At 38.9% G+C, this 22298-nt stretch overlaps 2 protein-coding genes across 2 annotated transcripts; both read left to right on the forward strand.

Annotated features, from left to right (window-relative positions):
• il19l (interleukin 19 like) lies at nt 1-1531 on the forward strand. Its single transcript, XM_067588602.1, has 5 exons — nt 1-165; nt 375-437; nt 603-755; nt 836-898; nt 1439-1531. The coding sequence occupies exons 1-5, from the start codon at nt 7-9 to the stop codon at nt 1529-1531; spliced, it is 531 nt and encodes a 176-aa protein (XP_067444703.1). The 5' UTR covers nt 1-6.
• Nucleotides 1532-13987: 12456 nt separating this feature from the next.
• Nucleotides 13988-16476, forward strand: il10 (interleukin 10). Its single transcript, XM_067587716.1, has 5 exons — nt 13988-14400; nt 14603-14662; nt 14831-14995; nt 15846-15908; nt 16022-16476. The coding sequence occupies exons 1-5, from the start codon at nt 14053-14055 to the stop codon at nt 16130-16132; spliced, it is 747 nt and encodes a 248-aa protein (XP_067443817.1). The 5' UTR covers nt 13988-14052; the 3' UTR covers nt 16133-16476.
• The last annotated feature ends 5822 nt before the right edge of the window (nt 16477-22298 follow it).

The following is a 22298-nucleotide window of genomic DNA, read 5'->3' on the forward strand; positions in this document are numbered from 1 at the left end:
ACTGCAATGATGAAGATGCTACTGGGCTGCTCTCTCTGCCTGCTCCTCCTGCTCAGCTGTCTGAGTGACCTGGCGGAGGGCCGAACTCTGCATCTGGACAGCTGCACTGTCACTGTTCACACACATGAACTGCGCAAATATTACTCTGCCATACGATCGAATGCGGTAAGTTTAATACACACACAAAATCACCAAATGCAGCATCACATACAGGCATAGGCAATCACTTATATCAATCAATCACTTGTAATCACTTATACACTTAAATACACATAAAATATAACACAACACAACAAACTCTGTGTATGACACCTTACAGTGGGTGGAAAACTTACAGAAACTTAAGAGAGGTTTTTGTGGTTTTTATATAACAGATAGAAGGGGACAAGGAGATAGGAGTGAAACTTCTGGACAGATCATTGATGAAGGATGTTCAGGTGAGTCCTTGTGCTGTTTTCACCATGTAGTGCTGATTATATGCTTTCCATCCTCAGTTTCTGTCACAAATATTTCTCAATTCTAGGCTCTAGATTGATCAAGGCTTCATAAAGAGTAAATGCAGTATGAGTGTGTGAGAGTTGCTGTTATTTGACCTTTTTCAGGAGGGGCAGACTTGCTGTTTCCTGCATCTTGTGCTGCGTTTCTATGTTGAGAGAGTGTTCAGCAACTACGCCTCTTCTCAGCCACAGCACCAACGTAGCTCCAGCGCTCTGGCCAATGCTTTTGTCAGCATCAGAAGAGAGATACATAAATGTGTAAGTGTATAGTTGTTCAGTGATAAAACGTGTTTTCATTAAAAACAGACGCATTAATAATCAAGCTCTTCTCTGTTCAGCACTGCCACTGTGGAGAGGAGACACAGAGAACAATTGACTCTCTGCATGCTGAGTTTATCAAGGTATGTAATATACTGTATGGACAGTGGACTCTTGAGGGTGCTACAGTCTAAACCCTGGAAGAAATCCATTTAACCTTTGTGATATTTGAGTTGGATCTGGACGCTTGATGTCCAATCCACAAACATTCTATTGTGAATATTTTAATTATATCAGGTATAACTTGATGATGATAATAAAGATGAGACCTGCACAAAGCCATACACAAATTATTCTCATAAATTATATGAATATTTCATTTTTTAATTTACAAAAAATATTTTATTCTAAATACTACAGTATTTAGAATAGTGAATCCTGATAGGCAGCCGTGCAAAAACAACAGACAAAAAAAAAAAGAAAAAGGAAAAGAAAAAGATTTCATCTTGAAAACCAGGCTCAGAAGATATGACACCTTACAAACACTGTATAGCTGTATACCCTCACACTACTCACACGAGACAAAGCTAACAGAAAATGATTTATTATGCTTATCATTTAACTAATTTTTCACTTCTCGGTCTGTGTCTTTTCTCCATTTCTCTCTCGTTCACTCTGAGCAGCTGCACATAAACCAGGCAGCACAGAAGGCTGTGGGAGAACTGGACACTGTGCTGGAGTGGCTGGAAGGACTCGAACAGAAAACACACACATGATCAGACAGAAACTCAGCAGCATCAACACTGTAACACCAAGTTGATGAACCCCTAATCTGACATCAAAGATGTGACCTGATATTACTTGTAAACAGAATGAAGATTACACATTTAAGCTTCATTTCTGTGACATTTTGCATTTCTTTATTTTGTACTTGAATTAGCTTCATGTTTTTTAAGATGTTTTTTTTATATTTTTCAATGACATATTTAACATGACAATGTTATTTAACATATCACCATGCTATAAATGTTTAAGTTCTTATATTTATCAAAAACAGAAAGCTGTTAAGATATTGTATGTGTGGGTTCTGAGCAATCAAATTTGATTTCAACTGCTTATTTCAACAATGATTTAATTTCATTTTTTTAATTTTAACAATGTTTTAACTTCTTTTCATTTCATTTATTTGTTCTGTTCATGTTGATGCACAGTTCCAGAAAAAGATGTGATTCATGAACAAAATACAATTATTTTGCTTTCACTATTACTAAAAACATAAATAAACAATAGAAATGAATGGTCTGTCATTTCCAGTTAATTAACAACCATTACTTACAGGTAACATGAGAAAAAAGATCAAAAGCCACACACAATAATTTACTATCAACAAAGAAAAGTTATTATTTGTCATCTTCATAAAGTATAATCTAATTATTCTTTCTCTGTACATTTTCTTGAACTGAAAAATAATTGACCAATCCTTTAAGTCATTTTCTAGAGAATTCCACAGTTTGACGTCACATACTGAAATCTGCTCTAATGTAGTCCGCACATACTTATGCTTAAAATTAATTTTCCTTCTATGGTACCGTCTTCTGAACTAAAAACAAACAACTTTTGTAAATTTTCTGGCAATACTCTGTTTTTTGCCTTGTACATAACTAATAATGTCTATAACTCATCCAGATCTTTAAGTTTCATTAGTCCTGACTTAATAAACAGTCTGTTGTTCTCTTCAATCCACCTTATGTATCATTCTTACTGTTCTTTTCTGTAATATAACCAATCAACAAGCTTTATGTTGCTCATGTATGTGTTGTCCCAACACTCCACACAGTGATTAAAATATAGCAAAATAAGTGAACAGTACATAATGTGCATTGCATTATAATCTAACACATACTTTACTTTGTTCACAACAGGAATATTCTGTGTTTGTGTGAAATGTAAAAGCACATCAAGTACATCATGCAGCTCATCTTCTGGCCTGCAAAGAACAAGAATTTGCAGTTAAGATGATCAAACAGCAACCAGCATCCATTATCTTAAGAGATCTTTTTTTTTAGATTTGTGGTTATTTGACTTTTAATCTGTCAAATAAAGGGAAAAGATGACAAATCCACTCTCTCGCATTTCTTATGTTTTGGCTGGTTTTGACCAATAATTTTTTTTAAAAACTTTAAAATGTTTTTCTGTTGTAATATTTGCTCACCATCCATGTTGCTAACACTTAACTGTCACAACTTTTAAAATTCAGAACTAACAAAAGCCTATAAGACATGCATGTTGACTTAAAGCTTTGAATCTTATGGTATCTGTTAGTCTTGTTAGCACATGCACCGGATAATGTGGTGTTCATCTCTGAATTGAAATCTTGATTAATCTGATAGCACACATTTGTGAGAAGTACATTGTGTTATCTTCAGTATGACACAAGCCTCATCCGGTGAATAAACATTTTTTATCACTAAGCAGTTTCTCTGGTCACTTTAAGTATATGCCAGGTTTTATAATGAGTTGTGTGTGACAGAGAAGTGCTCTGACTAATAGCTAAAAACTTTACGTAAAAACTATATGACAAAATAGGAGATTCAAAATCTCTTTCTCAGACAGGAACAACCCCACAACTGAGATACCAGCATACTGGTCAAAAGCATCTAAAAATGCAACTGCAACCACATGAAATCATGATATCACACAGCTAAATGCAAACAGCAGACATGCATACTGACACACACACAGTCTGTGCAACAGTAAGAGATGTTTCCCATAAACTGGTTACTGCTGACTCATCTTAATTTCATATATGAACTATCATTAGGTTTTAATGCTGCCCCCTTTCCTGGGTCTCTCTTGAAAATGAGATTAACAAGACTTTTAACCTGTCAAATAAAGGGAAAAGAAAATGACAAATCCACTTTCTTGCATTTCTTATGTTTTGGCTGGTTTTGACCAATATATTTTTTTAAAAGTTTAAAATGTTTTTCTGTTGTAATATTTGCTCACCATCCATGTTGCTAACACTTAACTGTCACAACTTTTAAAATCAGAAGTAACAAAAGCCTATAAGACATGCATGTTGCTGTGAATTGAAATCTAGATTAATCTGATAGCACACATTTGTGAGAAGTACATTGTGTTATCTTCAGTATGACACAAGCCTCATCCGGTGTATAAACATGAACTTGAACATGACCCAATTTAAATCATGCTGAAGTTTATTGGCACAGATTGTGAAGTCTTCATGTAGCCAGGCTGGTGTGTTCCTCCCTCCCTCAGAGCCCGTTTGCCTGCCACACCATGAACAGCATACTGGAGTTTTACCTGAGCACGGTTCTGCCGACAGCCATGGCCGAAGTGACGGAGGACACCAATGACCTAAAGCCCCACATGGAGTTTCTGTGGGGGGCTTCTGCATCACAAGTCAAGAAGCTGCCAGAGGACTTTTCCCAGGTCAGAGACTACTATTTAAGTAGAGGAGAACAGAGTAACATGAGCCACTTTTTACATTTTGATGATTTTACTGTGTATTGTGTATTTGTTTCAAGTAATAGTTAATACATATACCTCAGGTTGTTGTGTACCCAAGGAAATTAAAACAAGTTATCTGATTATTATGATTTTAGAACAATGACCTATTAAAAAAAGTTAGTCCTATGGCACAACTTACCCCAAGGTAGGGGTAAATTGAGCGCTCTAGGGGTAATTAATGCTACCACTAAATACTGATGACACAAAATCAAACACTTTTGAGATAATTAATAATTTTAACTTTATTAATTCCATCAATTTAACAAAGGCAAAAACTCATACTTTTAAGTAAAATGATATGTCTGTGTCCTGTTGTTCGACATGTTACCTAAACATTTCCAATAAAGTTTAAACTGCGATCTTTGTGTCTTAGCTACAGAGAGAATGTGTGTGTAAATGTGCTTGTGTGTATAAAGACAAGTGTAGCTGCGACCATCGAAAGTAAAAACTTTACCATTGCCCGCTGAGAGGATAATGTAAGGAGATCTGTCCGACGCGCTGTGTCCAAACAAAAAGCATGAGTAACTGTAACTGCATTTAAGGGTGTTTATTTGACCCGATGATTAAAAAAAACACTTTGACGACCCAGATGTTCTGCCAAGATGTAACAAAAGGACAGCTATATAGAGATAGCGGACAACAGAAATATCGGCCTCTACTCGCCCACTCTGTTACAAACAAAACTGAATGAAAAGCAGGTGCAGAAGATGACCTCAATTAGTATTGCACCTCCCCGATGACACACAGACACACTCACTACTCCCAGTGACCAAGTGACAGGCATGCTGACCAAATACATCCCTTGTGCCTACAACAGGTGACAAGTTAAAGGAAAAACTGGTCCAGGTCTGAATGCTTGACCCCTACAGTGAGGGGAACTGGTGGCTCCGTTATGCTGTGGGGGGCATTTTGCTGGCATGGTTTGGGTCCCCCTGTCCCCTTAGAGGGAAGGGTCACTATTATAATAATATATAATATTATAATATAATACCAATTGAAACCTATGGGAGATTTTGGACTGAGGTGTTAGACAGCGCCCTCTGCCACCATTATCAAAATGAGGGAATATCTTTTTGAAGAATGGTGTTCATCCCTCCAGAAGAGTTCAGAGACTTGTAGAATCAATGCCAAGGTGTACCAAAGCTGTTCTGGCAGCCAATGGTGGCCCAACTCCTTACTAAGACACTTTATGTTGGCTTTTCCTTTAATTTGTCACCAGTCTGTATGTACAGCATGTTTTTGTGCAGCTTAAACTTAACATTAGTCAACAATTATGTATTTATTCATCAACATTGTAACACTTGTAACAGTGATCAAACATTAACATGAACAGTGTCTCTAGTCTCTAGAATATCAGAAAATAATTCTGGGGGGTAAATTGAGCCATTGACTCAACTTACCCCAACATCGCTGGCACATTTTACCCCATTACCTCCATTTTGGCAGAACCGTTTCACACAGTGGCTCAAATCCACAATTAAGCTCAGTTTATGACCTTGTTTTATAGCTTACACTGATTTAAATTAACATGTAATAATGTCCCAAAGTTATCTATTTTAATTTAGATACAAGACTGATAACTTTAGTAACATGATGAATTCACTTGGCATAACAAAAATCTTTTTTTTTGCTCTGTTTTGCTGACCATTCTCTCCATGTGCTTGAGTCCAAGATGGATTGAGTAATGTGAACTATACTTTCTTAATTTGTGGTCACATGAATACTTTTGTTTATGGTTACCTAGATTAAGTGGGTGGTTCATTTTACCCACTGGCTCTATTTACCCCGTTCTCCCCTACTATTCCCATGTAGCACAAACCTGTTGACCTGCAGCATCCATTAGTAATGAATTTCTGAACTGTTATGACCCAAACAGCAGTCTTCTCTATTAGGGATGGAAAATGATGATATTGGGGTTTGAAAGCCATTGAACTGACTCTCTGAAAACAGTAGGACTTGACAGGAGAAATACCTGTCTTAATTCAAGATTCAACATGGCATACTTGCACTGAACACTCCAGCTGTGAGAACTTAAAAAATAATTCACAATCATATTCAAGCTATTTTTTCCCTGTGGTGAAATATTAAATTGGACAAGTGTACTATTAGCACTATGAGCAACTAAAAGCCACATGTCTACACTTTAATGTTGCTCATAAAGCAATCAGTTTCTGTTTTCATACGTTGTCAAACTGTCAAAACATGCCCTCTCTTGACATGACTTAATGGCTAATTGTGACAGAAAGGGGAAGAGTTCAGTGATGGCTCACAGGACAGATTGTAATATTGCATCAACTGTTGCTCAACTGTAGCATGTCCACCTAGGAAATATACTTAGACACAGTGTACACATGTGTGTGTCAGTATTCTGACACAATTTTAATAAATAGAGTGGTGTGTTTGCCCACTGTCTATGACACCCTTTAAGTTTCTTACTAGTTCTTTTGTGATAATTTACATTACAGACAAAAGTAGACAGTGAGATAGGAGTGAAACTTCATTGACGAAGGATGTTCAGGTGAGCTATTGTGTTGTTTAAACCATGTAGTGATTATGATCTTTGCTGTCCTCAGTTAATGTTTTAAAACAGTATAGTATATAAACAGTATATGAGTGTGAGAGTTGCTGTAATTTGACATTTGGGTGTATCTATCAGGAGGGGCTGTTTCATGCGTCTCCTGGGTGTGCTTTTATTAAAAAGTGCATAGGTATTACATTGCATAAATAATATAATCTGCTCTGCTCAGCACTGCCACTATGAGGAGAAAACACAGAACAATTGACTCCCTGCAATACTGTATATTGTTCTCACAGTATACTGCAGAGGGTGCTAAGGAGTAAGCCCAGAGAGAAATGTATTTTGGTTTCAGCAGTCATGGACTATGTTTGATGCCTGATCTTCTGGTATTCTATGTCGGAAATATTTCAATATTTTAGTTACGTCATGTCACCAACAGACATTTTAAGATTGTAATGACTGCTCTGGATGATTAAATAAGTAAATGGAAATTTTAAGGTGCGTAACTACAGACTCGAAAGATGTAACTCCCCACACAAACACATGAACTCAAACTTCCATTAACTAAACACACCTACACAGTAAGATTAAGCTATTAGAAGACTGTATCCGTCATGCCCATTACTGAGCCCATTTTTACACTGTCTCTCTGTCTTTTCTCCATTTCTCTCTCCTTTACTCTGAGCAGTTTACAAATAAACCAGGTGACACAGAATGTCATGGGAGAACTGGACAGGCTAGAGAGGCTGGAGGGAATGCCTGAAGTCTATTAATCCCCAAGCTCCGATCTAATGCTTATCTGATATTACTTGTACCACTACCATTCCACACTATCCACTACTTTGGTCCAGATTGAAGTATCTCAACAATTACTGAATGGGTTGCCATGAAATTTTGCACAGGCATGGTCCCCATGGGATGAATCCTACTGACTTTGGTGATCCCTTAACTTTTCATATAGCACCATCATCAGATCAAACTTAAACGGTTTATTTGTCAAATACTCACAAAACTAATGACATTCCCATCAGCCTCAGTTGTACTTTGAATATACTGCTACTTAGCCAATGTTAGCATGCTAACATGCTAAACTAAGATGGTGAACATGGTAAACATACCCACTAAACATCAGCATGTTAGCATTGTCATTGTGAGCATGTTGCAATACTAGCTTCAGCATTCATCACAAAGCACCACTCGGCCTAAAATTTTATTTTTTACTGTTTAATTATTTAATATTAATATGTATTAGTTAACACAACATAAATGTTTACATGTTTTTTGGGTTGTTTAGCAACCAGTTCCAGCAATAAAAATATTCTTTATACCTTTAAGTGGCTAATGTGTTTCAATCCATTACAGACTGAGTTTGGAACACATTTTATAAGTAAATATAATTAAAGAGGTCTGGAAGTTGTCAGAAGCAGACTGTAATCTGGAGAAGGATTGGTTTACTGAACAAAGGGCTGATGGCATGCGGTATGATAAGATGGTATTGTCAGCATAAAACCGGACATTGCAATGCATTTGGAAAATAAATATTATTTATGTCCAGAGTAAATAGCAGGGGGCCTAAAATTGATCCTTGTGGGACACTTTTATCAACCACTTTGGGTCTTGATTAGAAACCATCAGCAGTAACAGTCAATGGAAAGATGATTTTCATCAGGCATAAATAGACTCATTAAAACTAATCGACAGCAACAAAAATACTATAATTCTTATTAGCAGCAACATGAATGTTTTCTATCTAGCTTCACATCTTAGTGTAGGCAGACAGAGAACCAAATTAATATGTGAAAAGTCAATGAAACAGTGATTCATCATTTAAATTGCATTGAGAAACTGTGTTATTTTTTACTTTCACTAATTCAGCATTCAGCTGTTCAAACACGATGGGAAAATATGAGCTGTCACAATGAGCGGTGCTTACATAAGTGCGGTTAACACCATCACAGGCACATATGCGGATAGATAATGTACGCATGTGCTTACGTACTTGCACCCAAACACACATAAAAACAGTGTGGAGAATGAATTGTCATACGTTTGGGAGCATCGCACTGGAGTGTATCAATCACTGATGGAACCGGAAGGCTTAATCTGGGTCTAATTTAATCCTACTTTGCTGATAATGTACAGGTCAAACTGAAGGTTGATGACAGATGGAATTTTGAAGTTTCGTCTCCCCCTGAGAAGATGCTTGCTCAGCAGAAGGACAAAGCTACTTAGTTTCAGGTTACAGAAATACATTCATTGAATGTTTCTTGCTCAGCTCTGCAAAATTTATAAGGTTTCAGAGGAAGTCTCTCCTGTTATCTCTCTTTCTGCATAGTTATTTAAGGTCACATTTGCATGCTATATTTGATTGGTTTCCTAAGTTTGCCCATAATTTCCATCACATTTACATCAAAAGATCTACCAGAGATATACAGTTGTTCAGATCCACAGGAGGGTGATGTGGGTAATATGCCAACCAGAGGACAGTTCACATTGACCATGATGGCTGAATTGGGAGGAAAGCTGGCTCTCAGTGGGATTTTTCACAATGACTAAAAATTTCATCTTATGTCCAAACAGGTCTCTGTAGGTCATTCACAGGAAATCCTTTCCCTTCTGTGCAACCGCCCAACCAGAGATCAGTACTGGGTGTGCCTGGGTGAGTGATTGGGCAGGACGGTGTCACCCTGGTGTAATGACCCCAGGCCACCTCATATATATTTCTCATAGTTTGCTCTTTACTTTGAATCCTTCTATAGACACAACTCTTCACTACACTTTTTTATGTTTACACAACAAAAGTCGCTCAACATAAACAATAACAGAAACAGAACTCTCAAGGATTCAATGCTACACACACTCACACGCACGCACACACACACAAACACAAAGTCAAACAGACAACCTGTGTGAAAGTGAAAGAAGAATGTGGTGAACCTATTTGTAAAGACAGATAGATTTCCTCTAAGTTGCAAGTACACTATGCAGACACAAAATATGCACACACAAACACAGAAAATGTGACGCATAAGGTGGTGGAAATGTAAAAGCACATCAAGTTCAACGTGCAGCTCATCTTCTGGCCTGCAAAGCACAAGAATTTGCAGTTAAGATGATCAAACAGCAACCAGCATCCATAATCTTAAGAGATCATTCTTTTAGATTTGTGGTTAAATTCACTTCAGTGTAATCTTGTGTTCCACTGTGATTCATGTCAGGTTTCAGTTAATGTGCAGCAGTATTGCTGACTTCAGATTCTGATCACTGGTTAATGACGACATCAGAAACTGAGTTTAGGAGGTACAGGGGTGAAACCAGAGAGAACACCCTCACCATTTTAACACCCAATTATCTCAGATAACATTGTGCTGATGCTGAAAAGGAAAGACATAGAGGGGGGCACCAATTCCTGGTAGAGCTGGCAGCAGGAAATAATTTGATCAGAGGAAGTTATGAGAGAAATATTTCTAACTCAATTAACTTGCTCATTTGAGGCCTCCACTGGGTCAGCCCGTTCTCAAACTCACAAGTCTGTGACCTCAAAATCTAATCAGTTAATCTCCATGATATAATGATTATATCATGGAGATTAACTGATTAGATTAGATTGAGCAGAAAAGTAAAAAGTACAAAACTGAAAAGAAAAAAAATAGAAAAATCCTCTTGATTCTCATACTCTCCAAATCCTACACTCTGCGGTGATGATCTCACTAATTTCTTTGTCAGTTTAGTCTTTTCTCACTTTGGTGTTTCTGGTAAAATGAGAGAGAAATGCATATAAAGATAGAGAAATGTTATGTGGTCGGTTTGTTTTTTAACATCAACTGTTATTCAAATTTTTTTTCAATTCAATTTATTTATTTATATATCGCCAAATCATACCAAAAGTTATCTCAGGGCACTTTTCACACAGAGCAGGTCTAGACCGTACTCTTTAATTTACCCAACAATTCCCCCTTGAGCAAGCGCTTGGCAACAATGGCAAGGAAGAATATAAATATCTTGTGACAGACAGAACTAGTAATATCACTGTTAATGCATTAATATGAAATATTCATACTTTCTTGACATGGCAGTTCTGTGAAAAGTAGCTGTCTGGAGACCTCAGTGATTGTGCACGAGAGAGGAAGTTGATTTTTTTTTATCACTAAGCAGTTTCTCTGGTCACTTTATGTATATGCCAGGTTTGATAATGAGTTGTGTGTGACAGAGAAGTGCTCTGACTAATAGCTAAAAACTTTATGTAAAAACTATATGACAAAATAGGAGATTCAAAATCTCTTTCTCAGACAGGAACAAACCCACAACTGAGATACCAGCATACTGGTCAGAAGCATCTAAAAATGCAACTGCAACCACATGAAATCATGATATCACACAGCTAAATGCAAACAGCAGACATGCATACTGACACACACACACAGTCTGTGCAACAGTAAGAGATGTTTCCCATAAACTGGTTACTGCTGACTAATCTTAATTTCATATATGAACTATCATTAGGTTTTAATGCTGCCCCCTTTCCTGGGTCTCTCTTGAAAATGAGATTAACAAGACTTTTAACCTGTCAAATAAAGGGAAAAGAAAATTACAAATCCACTTTCTTGCATTTCTTATGTTTTGGCTGGTTTTGACCAATAATTTTTTTTAAAAACTTTAAAATGTTTTTCTGTTGTAATATTTGCTCACCATCCATGTTGCTAATACTTAACTGTCACAACTTTTAAAATTCAGAACTAACAAAAGCCTATAAGACATGCATGTTGACTTAAAGCTTTGAATCTTATGGTATCTGTTAGTCTTGTTAGCACATGCACCGGATAATGTGGTGTTCATCTCTGAATTGAAATCTTGATTAATCTGATAGCACACATTTGTGAGAAGTACATTGTGTTATCTTCAGTATGACACAAGCCTCATCCGGTGAATAAACATGAACTTGAACATGACCCAAAATAAATCATGCTGAAGTTTATTGGCACAGATTGTGAAGTCTTCATCATGTCTGCAATGATAATGAGCAGGGATGATTTCCCCTACAACAGTCTTCGAAATACCAGTGTTGCTCAACACAAGGTGGACAACCAGATAAGGAAAAGTGGACATTCCATACAACTGAAAATGCTTATGCTGCCACCACTAAGAGTCCCAAACCACTTCTTCTAATTTTTTGCCCACTCATATGAAAACTGCACCAACTTTGTGCTTTTTGATGAAGACAATGGAATCTCTAGAAAGAATACCATGACTCCTGTCACTTACTCACAGCCAAAAGCAAAGACAAGTATATGTCACCTGTCTTCACTCTTGTGAGTCTTATTTACGCATGTCTGACAGAGAGGGAATCCACAGCGTCAGCAGACTCAAACCACAACCTAATACCATTTCCATCTGAGTGGCACTATTTCCTCTGTTATTCTGAATGCATGGAATAATAATGTGGTTGACAGCCTTTACTGCAATTTCAGTCTCTAAATTAATAATTCTGTACTTAGTATCAATTTTAAGTTCTAGTTTAGTGGGTAAAGTCTGTGTGTCTAGTGTAGGACAGATATTCCCTCTGTATAGTCAGTAATAATACTACTACAAAAACCGTATTCACACTTACATACATACATACATACATACATACATATGTATATGTATATGTATATGTATATGTATATATATATGTATATATATATATATATATATATTCACATGCTGCCAGAACAGCTTCAATGCACCTTGGCACTGATTCTAGAGTCTCTGAACTCAAAAAGATCTCTGAAAGAGTCTCTGATCCCAAAAGATATTCCCTCATTTGGTGTTTTGATGATGGTGGTCGAGAGTGGTCCTAAATCTCACAAGTATTCAATTGGGTTAAGATCTGGTGGTGTCAGTGGAGGCCATAGCATGTGATGGAAAAGTTTCATCATAGGATTAGATTATATTACGATTATTTTTATTTCAAACATGTTAAAATAACATAGGATGAAGTAAAGAACTTTTCTAGTCCTACTCCCTTTTTTTATACTTTATCGATGAAATCAAAACCAAAAAACATTCAAAACAATGCAAGAGAATAAATATAACTTGCATAGAAACAATAACAACAAACAAAAACAACACAAGTCAAAAAGACACTCTGTACCAAATCATATTATACCAGTCCACCTCTTTGTTCATCCACTCTATATCTGTTCAGGATCTGTTCACTCAGAACAACTTTGTATTGATTTGCAGTGAGTCTTCCCTCTAAGGGGACAAGTGGACCCAAACCATGCCAGCAAAATGCCCCCCGCAGCATAACAGAGCCACCAGATACCCTCACTGTAAGGGTCAAGCATTCAGACCTGTGCTGGTTTTTCCTTTAATTTGTCACCTGTCTGTGTATATATATAAATAAATCTATACCTGTGTGTGTGTGTGTGTGTATATATATATATATATATATATATATATATATATATATATATATATATATATATATATATATATATATATATATATGATAGACATAAAGCAGAATTATTGGATTGCATTAGGGTGCACAGGTATACCTAATTAAGTGGTCAGTGAGTATATATATATATATATATATATATATACATACACACACACACATATAGTATACACATATATATATACTCACCGACCACTTAATTAGGTATACCTGTGCACCCTAATGCAATCCAATATGTCTATTATGTCTATTATTGAGGTTGGTGATGGTGTACTGGGGTACGTTATAATGAATGATGTTCCTAATATTTTGTCCACTCCATTAACATAGATGAAGGGGGCAAAATATTAGGAACACTTTTCAATATAATGCAACCCAGCACACTACCCACTACAACCTCAATAATGAACAAAGTAGAAGTGTCACCTCTCTGAGAATGTAAACAAAAACTGAAAACTTATAAGCTTCATAAATGTAGAATTTATTGCAGATATATTATACAAATATATTGGTATATTATATTATATTATATTATATTATATTATATTATATTATATTATATTATATTATATTATATTATATAAAATAGTGCTGACCCAAACTTTTTTTTTCCTTGAGAGCTCAAGATCTTGCAATCTATTAATAGTACCAGCTCATCTCATGGGAGGATTAGTCCATGTGTGATGTATGATTCTCAAGAAAAAAAATCCCCCGCATGTATGAAGCATGTTTAACCGTTTCTCTTCCAGTCAGTCTCCTCCCTCAGGTGTCTGTCACAATTTGGCTATATATTAAGACACGAGATGGTCCAGAAATATGCACTTGTCTCTTCTGAACTCTTCAGCAAGATACCAACAAGAAGAATTCTCCTCTCAGAGGTCTCATCTACGTCCACTGAGTCCATTGAACCAGCAGCATCTTCTACTCCTGAGGACCGACTCTTCCTTTCTCTCCAGCCAGAAGACTTCAGCAGCTTGTCCACCAGCATGACTCCTCGATCTCTCCTCATGTCCGTCTTGGTTCTCTTGTCGTTCTTCAGCAATGCTTGGTCCACTCCAACTTGCAACAACCAGTGCTGTCGTTTTGTGGAGAGCTTCCCTGTCAGGCTCAGGAAGCTGCGAGAGGACTATTCCAAGATCAGAGACTTTTATGTAAGTATGCAAAAGCGCAGCATATGCTCTGCAAATCGCTCATGCAGATACCCTGATAGTGCGTGCAGCATGATTTAGATAAATGTCCCGCCAGTCACCAGATGATGATGCTGCACTTTCTCACCTCTGCCTGCCTGCGCCTGTGTTGGTGTTGACACTATTTCACACAGCACATTGAGCTCAAACTTTTTTATGTCTACAGGAGGCAAATGATGACCTGGACGAAGCGCTGCTAGACCAGTCAGTCGAGGACTCTTTTAAAGTAAGTTCCCCTTCAACTCTAAGTTCCTTTTTTATGGTTGAATCTGACTGAAAATACGCAATGCGTAGAAGCACAGACAGCTCAGCAGCAGCAGGAGAGCATCGTGCACACCAGTAAAGAGTTAAACGACATCATGTAACCAGGCTGGTGTTTTCTTCCCTCCCTCAGAGCCCGTTTGCCTGCCACACCATGAACAGCATACTGGAGTTTTACCTGAGCACGGTTCTGCCGACAGCCATGGCCGGAGTGACGGAGGACACAAAGAACCTAAAGCCCCACATGGAGTCCATACAGCAGATCTTCGACCAGCTCAACGCTGATGTCACCAAATGTGTGAGTAGCTGGCGCACGTGTTGCTCCTACAGTAGGATAAAGATGTAAATACGCGCTATTTACGCGCCGCTGTAGGCTCCGATGTAGTCGCACTGCAGCCAGTGCGGCACATATTAGTGACTGGATGATTATTGATGTTCTTGTGCAAAATCGCTGTGATATTTTGTGAAGACCAGAATTAAAATGGATCCTCAAGTTTTAAGTAGATTTTCAAGTAAATATTGTACTGTACTGTACTGGTTACATTTGGACGCGTAGACTATTAGTTATAATAGTTTCTAATAAAACACGTGTGTAAGTCCGTTTCTGTTTTCATACGTTCATCAACCAAGATGTCATGCTTTTCGGGAATAAGTGCGATTAGCCGTCACTCGGATAAAACTCTGTCTCCCTCAGCCAAACCACCGAAACCACCTTCCTGGTTTTGGGTCAAATCCTAAAATACCAAAAACATTCCCACACTTGACATGCGGCAAATGGTTGAATATGACAGGAAAGGGTTAGAGTTCAGAGGAGGCTCACAGGACAGACTATAATGTTGCATTAGTCAGTGATTCCTAGCATGCATAGCCGTGCACCATCCAGTTGAAGGGAAGGGGTGCAGGGAAGGGGTGCAGCCGCTACTTCTGAGTTTCTTGCCCTGCGCTCTGCCTCTTAGGCTGCATAGAAATCCTTGCTCCATTGCTGGACTGGCAGACCCACATCCCAACCAAAACTTTTGCTAGTTAATAATAACCATCTTATTAATGGGGTTGGGGAACGGGCAGTGTAGGGATTGAATTCAGAGCATGACAGTCTACTGAAAGTTGGTAACTCCTGTGTTAACATCTCTCTATTGTTCCGCTTACAGAGACATTATTTCGACTGCAAGCATCAGTTTGACATCAAAAACATTAACTCTACATACACTCAGGTGAGTGTCAAGATCTCAGTTTTGATGATAAAAAATATACAATGTATGTACATATATATGCATGCTTTATATTATGATGCTTTCATTAAACTGAATTATGTGTTTGTCCACAGATGGAGAATAAAGGTCTTTATAAGGCTATGGGCGAACTGGGTCTGCTGTTTAACTACATTGAGACATATCTGGCTTCTAAACGGAGCACAAGCCATGGGGCCTCTGCTTGAAGACCTGATGACCCTAATCAAAACACAATCTTGTTCATCTCAGGAAAGAAAAGATAGTCATACACTCTTGCACTCATTTGCATTCAACACATTGTTTACAGTGGTATGACTGTTGCTTGATGATGGTTTACTTTCATAAACTGATGCTTAACGGATGTCTTTATAGTTTTGAGACTAGATAGACAAGATACTCCTTTGTCCTGAGGACAAGTTTCTGTTTGGAATCATATTGAGTCCTACCCATATGAAGTCACAACCAAAAGTGCCAAAGCTGTGTTATTTATTTTAATTATGTATTTTGGTATTTATTTTATGTTTTGTATTGTTTCAGATGAATAAATGACTTGATGATATTCATGGCCTCTTTTGATTTTATTGCACAAGATGATACAGTCGTTTTCATGTGCCATTTATTAGGAATGGTAAACTGCTGAGTACATCACATCCTGCATTACTGCACTCTATATGTATGTGGGGAACCACTAGAGTGTAAACTCAACAGGCTGATGCACTAACCTCAAACGTGACCCATATACATCACTTACCAGCAGCAGCCCTGCTGTATCTTAACTTACCGTAACTGTAACTAGCCAGCCTCACCCTCATGGCATATGCACACTTGCACAAGCACTCACACACACATGCATGTGACAGCAATCTCACTTGTCACACATGCAACCACATATAAAACAGAACTAACACACAGGTTAAAATAGAGCAGCCCTTTTATTAAAAAATGCAATGTCACCTTCTTTTTAGTAATGCCTGCAACAGAGCCAGGGGTTGTAACTGCATGCTTTTTTAGTGGTTTAACTAATCAGCTCCACCACAATACATTGATATCTGAACATTGGAAGAATCTGATGAACAAAAATGGTACAGAAATGTATCCTGTAATAACCTTTGACTGTATGTATGTGCGTTATTCGGACAACGGAGTCACTGTCTCAGTGTTCCCGACTTGACTAATTCCTGACTTGACTCAAGCCTCTGCACTGAAACTACTCTAAGACATTTCATCAGTCGCTCGCTTAGTCAACATGGGACGATCTGAATAGTATCATTCCAGCAATGACAGTACCTTATGCAAAGATACCATTCATAACATTTGTCTGGTAAGGCATGTATATTTTAATTTGGTTTATTTTAATAGCAGTTCCCTTAAGCATAAATTGTGTTGTTCATCAGTGTTGTGTGCAACCCTCAAAAGTTCCTGAGTTGTGTTGATTCAGACTTCAGTCTCCCTAAAGTAAGTGTTTACAGTACATTGTGAAACGCCAGACTGACAGTGTGCCGGTGCTGTTTAAGATCATGTCTGGCTGTTGTGTAATGACTGGATGCTTTTGATCAGACAGCAGCGGTTTGGAGGCAGGGTGAGAAAACTGAGAGAATAATTTTCATCAGTATTATCGTCATCCGAAACTGGCACAGATACTTATAGGCTGCTCCATACTGTACAGACTTTAATGCAAAATGTTGAATCACAAGAGATCAATGTCAAGAAGCATGAAAACTGGTTACCATCAACATCTAAAAAAAAAGAATCCCAAAAAAGTCCTGAATTTAAAATGTAAGGCCTACATCAAAAGAGAATTTATTGTAAAGAGTGAAGATGCAAATTGTTCAAAGTGTCCTGGAGACGAGCCTCTCCTCATTTAATTAATATAGTTAATCTATTTTGTTTATTCTAACAGTTTGGGGCACATATCGTTCAGAAAAGTCTATTTGGAAATAGTTAAGATTGATGTGGAACATTAACACCCATGAGAGGAAAAGGAGGTAAAACATCACAAAAGTTGTCGAAGACATCCGTTCTGATTCATTATTTTGAATCATAATGTTTTAGAACGATTTCTGTACGTACAGCTGATGAGTCATGTAGAAGATTAGATATTTCCAAAATAGAGATGCCAAAGATATCCAAATATGCTGACAGCACTTTGCAAAGTGACACATTCTTTCTGTTATGAACTGAGTCAAGTGATGTAAGATATCCATCCGTTGCATCACTCGCTTACAGTACACTTGAATAAGTCAGGTATTTGTTAGGCATTGCACAGATATTTCTCTGAATCTTGGTTTAGCAGTGCCTGAAGTTTAAAGTTAATTTCGACTTCTCCATGTCTTTCCTGTCTCTATCACTAGAACAAGACACTTGTAAGCTCTGAATCAAGTGTGACAAAGCTATATTTCACAACACCAATAATACAGAATAAAATATACAAGTGCAAGAGCACAGTCCACAAACCAGAAGCCTCTCCCTGCCACAGGAACCTGGAGCATGTAACCACTTCCTTTCCTGGACCAGGTGCACCTCATTGAGAACTGATCTGGTGTAGAAGACCTAGGGAGAGCTTTGGCTATGGCTGTGGAGATATTTCCCTATAATTATTCAAGAGCGTGGTATATCAATTTGAGAGCATAATTTATTGATTTTACGTTCAAATGTTGTACTTTGTCCCTCAAAACCCTGCCATCACACTCAAACAGCCTCTGCTTGCGCTTAGATTTGCTCTGTTTCTGCTCAAATTGTGTGCTTGCACTCAAATATAATGTTGCTTGCACAGATTTCCTGCACACAAGCTTCAGCTCTTCTCCTCACACAAAAACAAATACAAAAACATTTAAAATTCAGTGCAGCACTAATATAGCACAGAGTTCACTGGAATAAATTACCACCATACTACTTATTCATTACAATGCATAAAGTGAACAACACTCCACCACTGACCCAAAGTAAAACTCTTAACACCTTTTAAAATACCACAACCATGGGATTTATTAACATAAAGACATACAAAACAACCAAGACATATAAATAAAGACTACAAACAACTGTCATAAGACAACAGAAACACTGAATAAAATCCCAAGCTGAGAGGCAACAAGAGCACAGTCCACAAAACAGAAGTCTCTCCCTGCCACAGGTACCTGGAGCATTTAAGCAGTTTCTTTCCTGGGCCAGGTACACCATCAGTGATCAGGTGTAGAAGATCTAGGCGGAGCAAGAGACAGGAGAGGAAAAAGGACAAACAGCACAGGCAACACATACAGCCATAACCTGCAAGTCAGGTATTTGGTAGTGTTATGGACTAGTCAAGTCTAGGGGATTCAGTGCCAGGAACCGATACTAGTCCTAACCTGGAGGGTGTAGAAAAGGAGAAAACGTGGAAGGACACAGAGGAAGATGGACTGGTTTCCAATATTAGAGAGACAGTCGGGAGGTGGGTTACCTTACCGAGTTTCCAAGCCAGCTAGCATTTTAAGTCCCTCCGACTCGGCCTCGCCAGTGCTGGGCGTTGCTCTCGTGAGCCGCAAGCTCAAATGCACTACTGTAAAGTTATATGGTTGCAAAATTAAACTTCAACGGAACACTCTGACTGGACGTTTTGAACTTGGATAGAAATGTCAATGGGTTGTGGTCAGTGAGAACCACCAGATCACCTCCAGCACTACAGACATACACCTCAAAGTGTTGAACTGCCAGAACTAGAGCCAGGGCCTCCTTCTCAATGGTAGAATAACGTTTCTGATGGCGATTCAATTTTTTAAAGAAGTGGGCAACTGGCCTATCTATCCCTGACACATCAGTCTGTAGTAACACCGCCCCCACTCCAACATCACAAGCATCCACTGCCAGCTTGAATGGGACAGAGAAGTCTGGAGCCACCAATACTGGTTCACTAGCTAGGATAGCTTTAACCATTGCTTTCTGACAGTCTGCCGACCAGCTAAACCTAACTCCCTTCTTCAACAAGTTTGTGAGTGGTGTTGTCACCGCTGCGAAGTTGGGGACAAACCGCCTATAAAATCCACACATGCCCAAAAGGTGCATTAGCTGATGTTTTGTTTTTGGAACAGGCATGTCTAAAATGGCCTGCACCTTGGCAGTCCTTGGCCTCACCGAACCTTGGCCAACCTGGTGCCCCAAGTATGTGACCTGCCCCTTTCCAATCTCACACTTGGGCAAGTTGATTACCAACCCTGCTTGCTTAAGACGTTCAAACAACTGTCTCATGTGTTGCACGTGATCAGACCATGAAGAGCTATAGCAAACCACATCATCTAAATAGGTTACAGTGTTCTGCAATCCAGAGGTTACCAAATTCATTAACCTCTGAAAGGTTGCTGGCGCGTTCTTCATGCCAAACGGGAGAGCTCGACAGCGATACAAACATTCCTGCATCACAAAGGCAGACACATCTTTTGCCCTTTCCGTCAACGGCACTTGCCAGTAGCCTTTTAACAAGTCAAACTTTGACACATACTGTGCCTTGCCGATCCTATCAATGCAGTCTTCCAACCTGGGTATGGGATACGTGTCAGTTTTAGTAACATTATTCACCTTTCAGTAATCAATGCAATGCACTTAAATCGGGCTTGGGAACAGGGACTAAGGGAGAACTCCATTCACTTGAGCCTTGTTCAGTGACACCAATTTCTTCCATATAAAGCAACTCTGACTTCACCTGAGCCCATTTTTGTGAGTTAATGCTGTACAGATGTTGCTTAATGGGGGTTGCCTCACCAGTGTCTACATTGTGGGTTATTAACTTCATCAAGCCAGGGGTATCTTTAAACAAAGAACTATACTGGTCCACTAGATGTACTACATCCTCTCTCTGCTCTGTAGTGAGGTAACTAAGTGACTCTCTAAGATTGGCCAGGGCGCTGGAATTCTTGAGCCTAGCCGTAACAGGCTCCACTGACCTAACATCATCCTCCTCACTCGCCTCCTCTTCCACAGCAACTTGAGAGGTTATACACACTGTGGACGTAGTGTCACGGGTATAATAAGAATTCAAGAGATTGATATGACATACTCGTGATTTGTGCCTCCGGTCGGGGGTCTCAACAACATAACTGCAAGCGCCCACTTTCTTGATAACCTTATATGGACCATAGAATTTTACCCCTAGCTTATCTCCACCCATGGGCAACAAAACCAGAACCTGGTCCCCTGCCTTGAAGGTACGTTTCACTGCCTTCTTGTCATACTGAGCCTTCATCTTTCCCTTAGCTGCTTCCAAGTTATTCCTGGCCAAGTCACAAGCTGTATGCAGCCGGTCCTTGAAGGATGCTACATACTGCAAAACCCCACTGGGAGCGTCTGTCTGCCCAGCTGACTGCAACAGCTGTTCTTTCACCATCCTCAGCGGTCCTCTCACTTGATGTCCATAAACCAACTCGAAAGGGCTAAAACCTGTAGCCTCATTCACAGAGTCTCTGATAGCAAACAATAAAAATGGCATAGCTACATCCCAGTCATTTGAGTAACCAACACAATAGGTTTTAATCATAGACTTTAATGTCTGGTGGTACCTCTCGATCGCACCTTGGGACTGAGGATGATAGGCAGATGACATAATTTGTTTAATTCCCAGCTCATGCATCACTTCCTGAAATGCACCAGAAGTGAAGTTGGACCCACGATCATGTTGGACTTCTAGTGATAAACCTACCCTAGAAAAGAAATGGAGTAGAGCCTCCACTATGACCCTGGTCTTAATGGACTTCAATGGCACAGCCTCTGGAAACCTTGTAGAAACATCCATAATAGTCAGGAGGTACTCATTCCCTTTCTTAGTTTTTGGCAAAGGGCCAACACAATCAATCATTACTCTTGAGAAGGGTTCCTCCATGACCGGTAGAGGGCAGAGGGGAGCAGCTCGAATGGTCTGGTTGGGCTTGCCCACAACCTGACAAGCATGACAACTACGACAGTATGACACCACATCCTTATGCATTTTGGACCAGTAGAAATGTCTGCTGATTTTCTCTTGAGTTTTCCGGATGCCTAAATGACCAGCCATGGATATTTCGTGGGCTAAACGCAGGACTTCCTTCCTAAAACTCTCAGGCAGCACAACTTGAGTCATAATGGTCCATGTCTTCTCTGCAGGACGATCACGAGGCCGCCATTTCCTCAACAAGACTCCATCTTGGATAAAGAAGCCCTCAGCTACCTCTTTCATGTCCTCAGCACTAGCAGCTGTCTGTCTCAATGGAGCTACAGAAGGATCCTTTTCCTGCTCTAATATAAGGGCTTCCCAAGAAAACTGAGAACAAGGTGACACCTCAGCTAGCCTAGCGAAAAAGGTATCAGCCAATCCACCAGACAGTTCATCCTGCTCACTGGAATTTCCTTTTTCAGCAGCCAGAGCAT

This window comes from Thunnus thynnus, chromosome 4 (genome assembly GCF_963924715.1).
Source record: "Thunnus thynnus chromosome 4, fThuThy2.1, whole genome shotgun sequence".
Classification (NCBI taxonomy): Eukaryota; Metazoa; Chordata; class Actinopteri; order Scombriformes; family Scombridae; genus Thunnus; species Thunnus thynnus.

Excerpts from the sequence above, each read along its gene's own strand:
- il10 (XM_067587716.1), top strand. The coding sequence starts at position 14,053 with ATGGTCCAGAAATATGCACTTGTCTCTTCTGAACTCTTCAGCAAGATA. Across the intron at positions 14,401-14,602 it reads CCAAGATCAGAGACTTTTAT|GAGGCAAATGATGACCTGGA; the intron begins GTAAGTATGCAA and ends TTATGTCTACAG. Across the intron at positions 14,663-14,830 it reads CAGTCGAGGACTCTTTTAAA|AGCCCGTTTGCCTGCCACAC; the intron begins GTAAGTTCCCCT and ends TCCCTCCCTCAG.
- il19l (XM_067588602.1), top strand. The coding sequence starts at position 7 with ATGATGAAGATGCTACTGGGCTGCTCTCTCTGCCTGCTCCTCCTGCTC. Across the intron at positions 166-374 it reads CTGCCATACGATCGAATGCG|ATAGAAGGGGACAAGGAGAT; the intron begins GTAAGTTTAATA and ends TTTATATAACAG. Across the intron at positions 756-835 it reads GAAGAGAGATACATAAATGT|CACTGCCACTGTGGAGAGGA; the intron begins GTAAGTGTATAG and ends TTCTCTGTTCAG.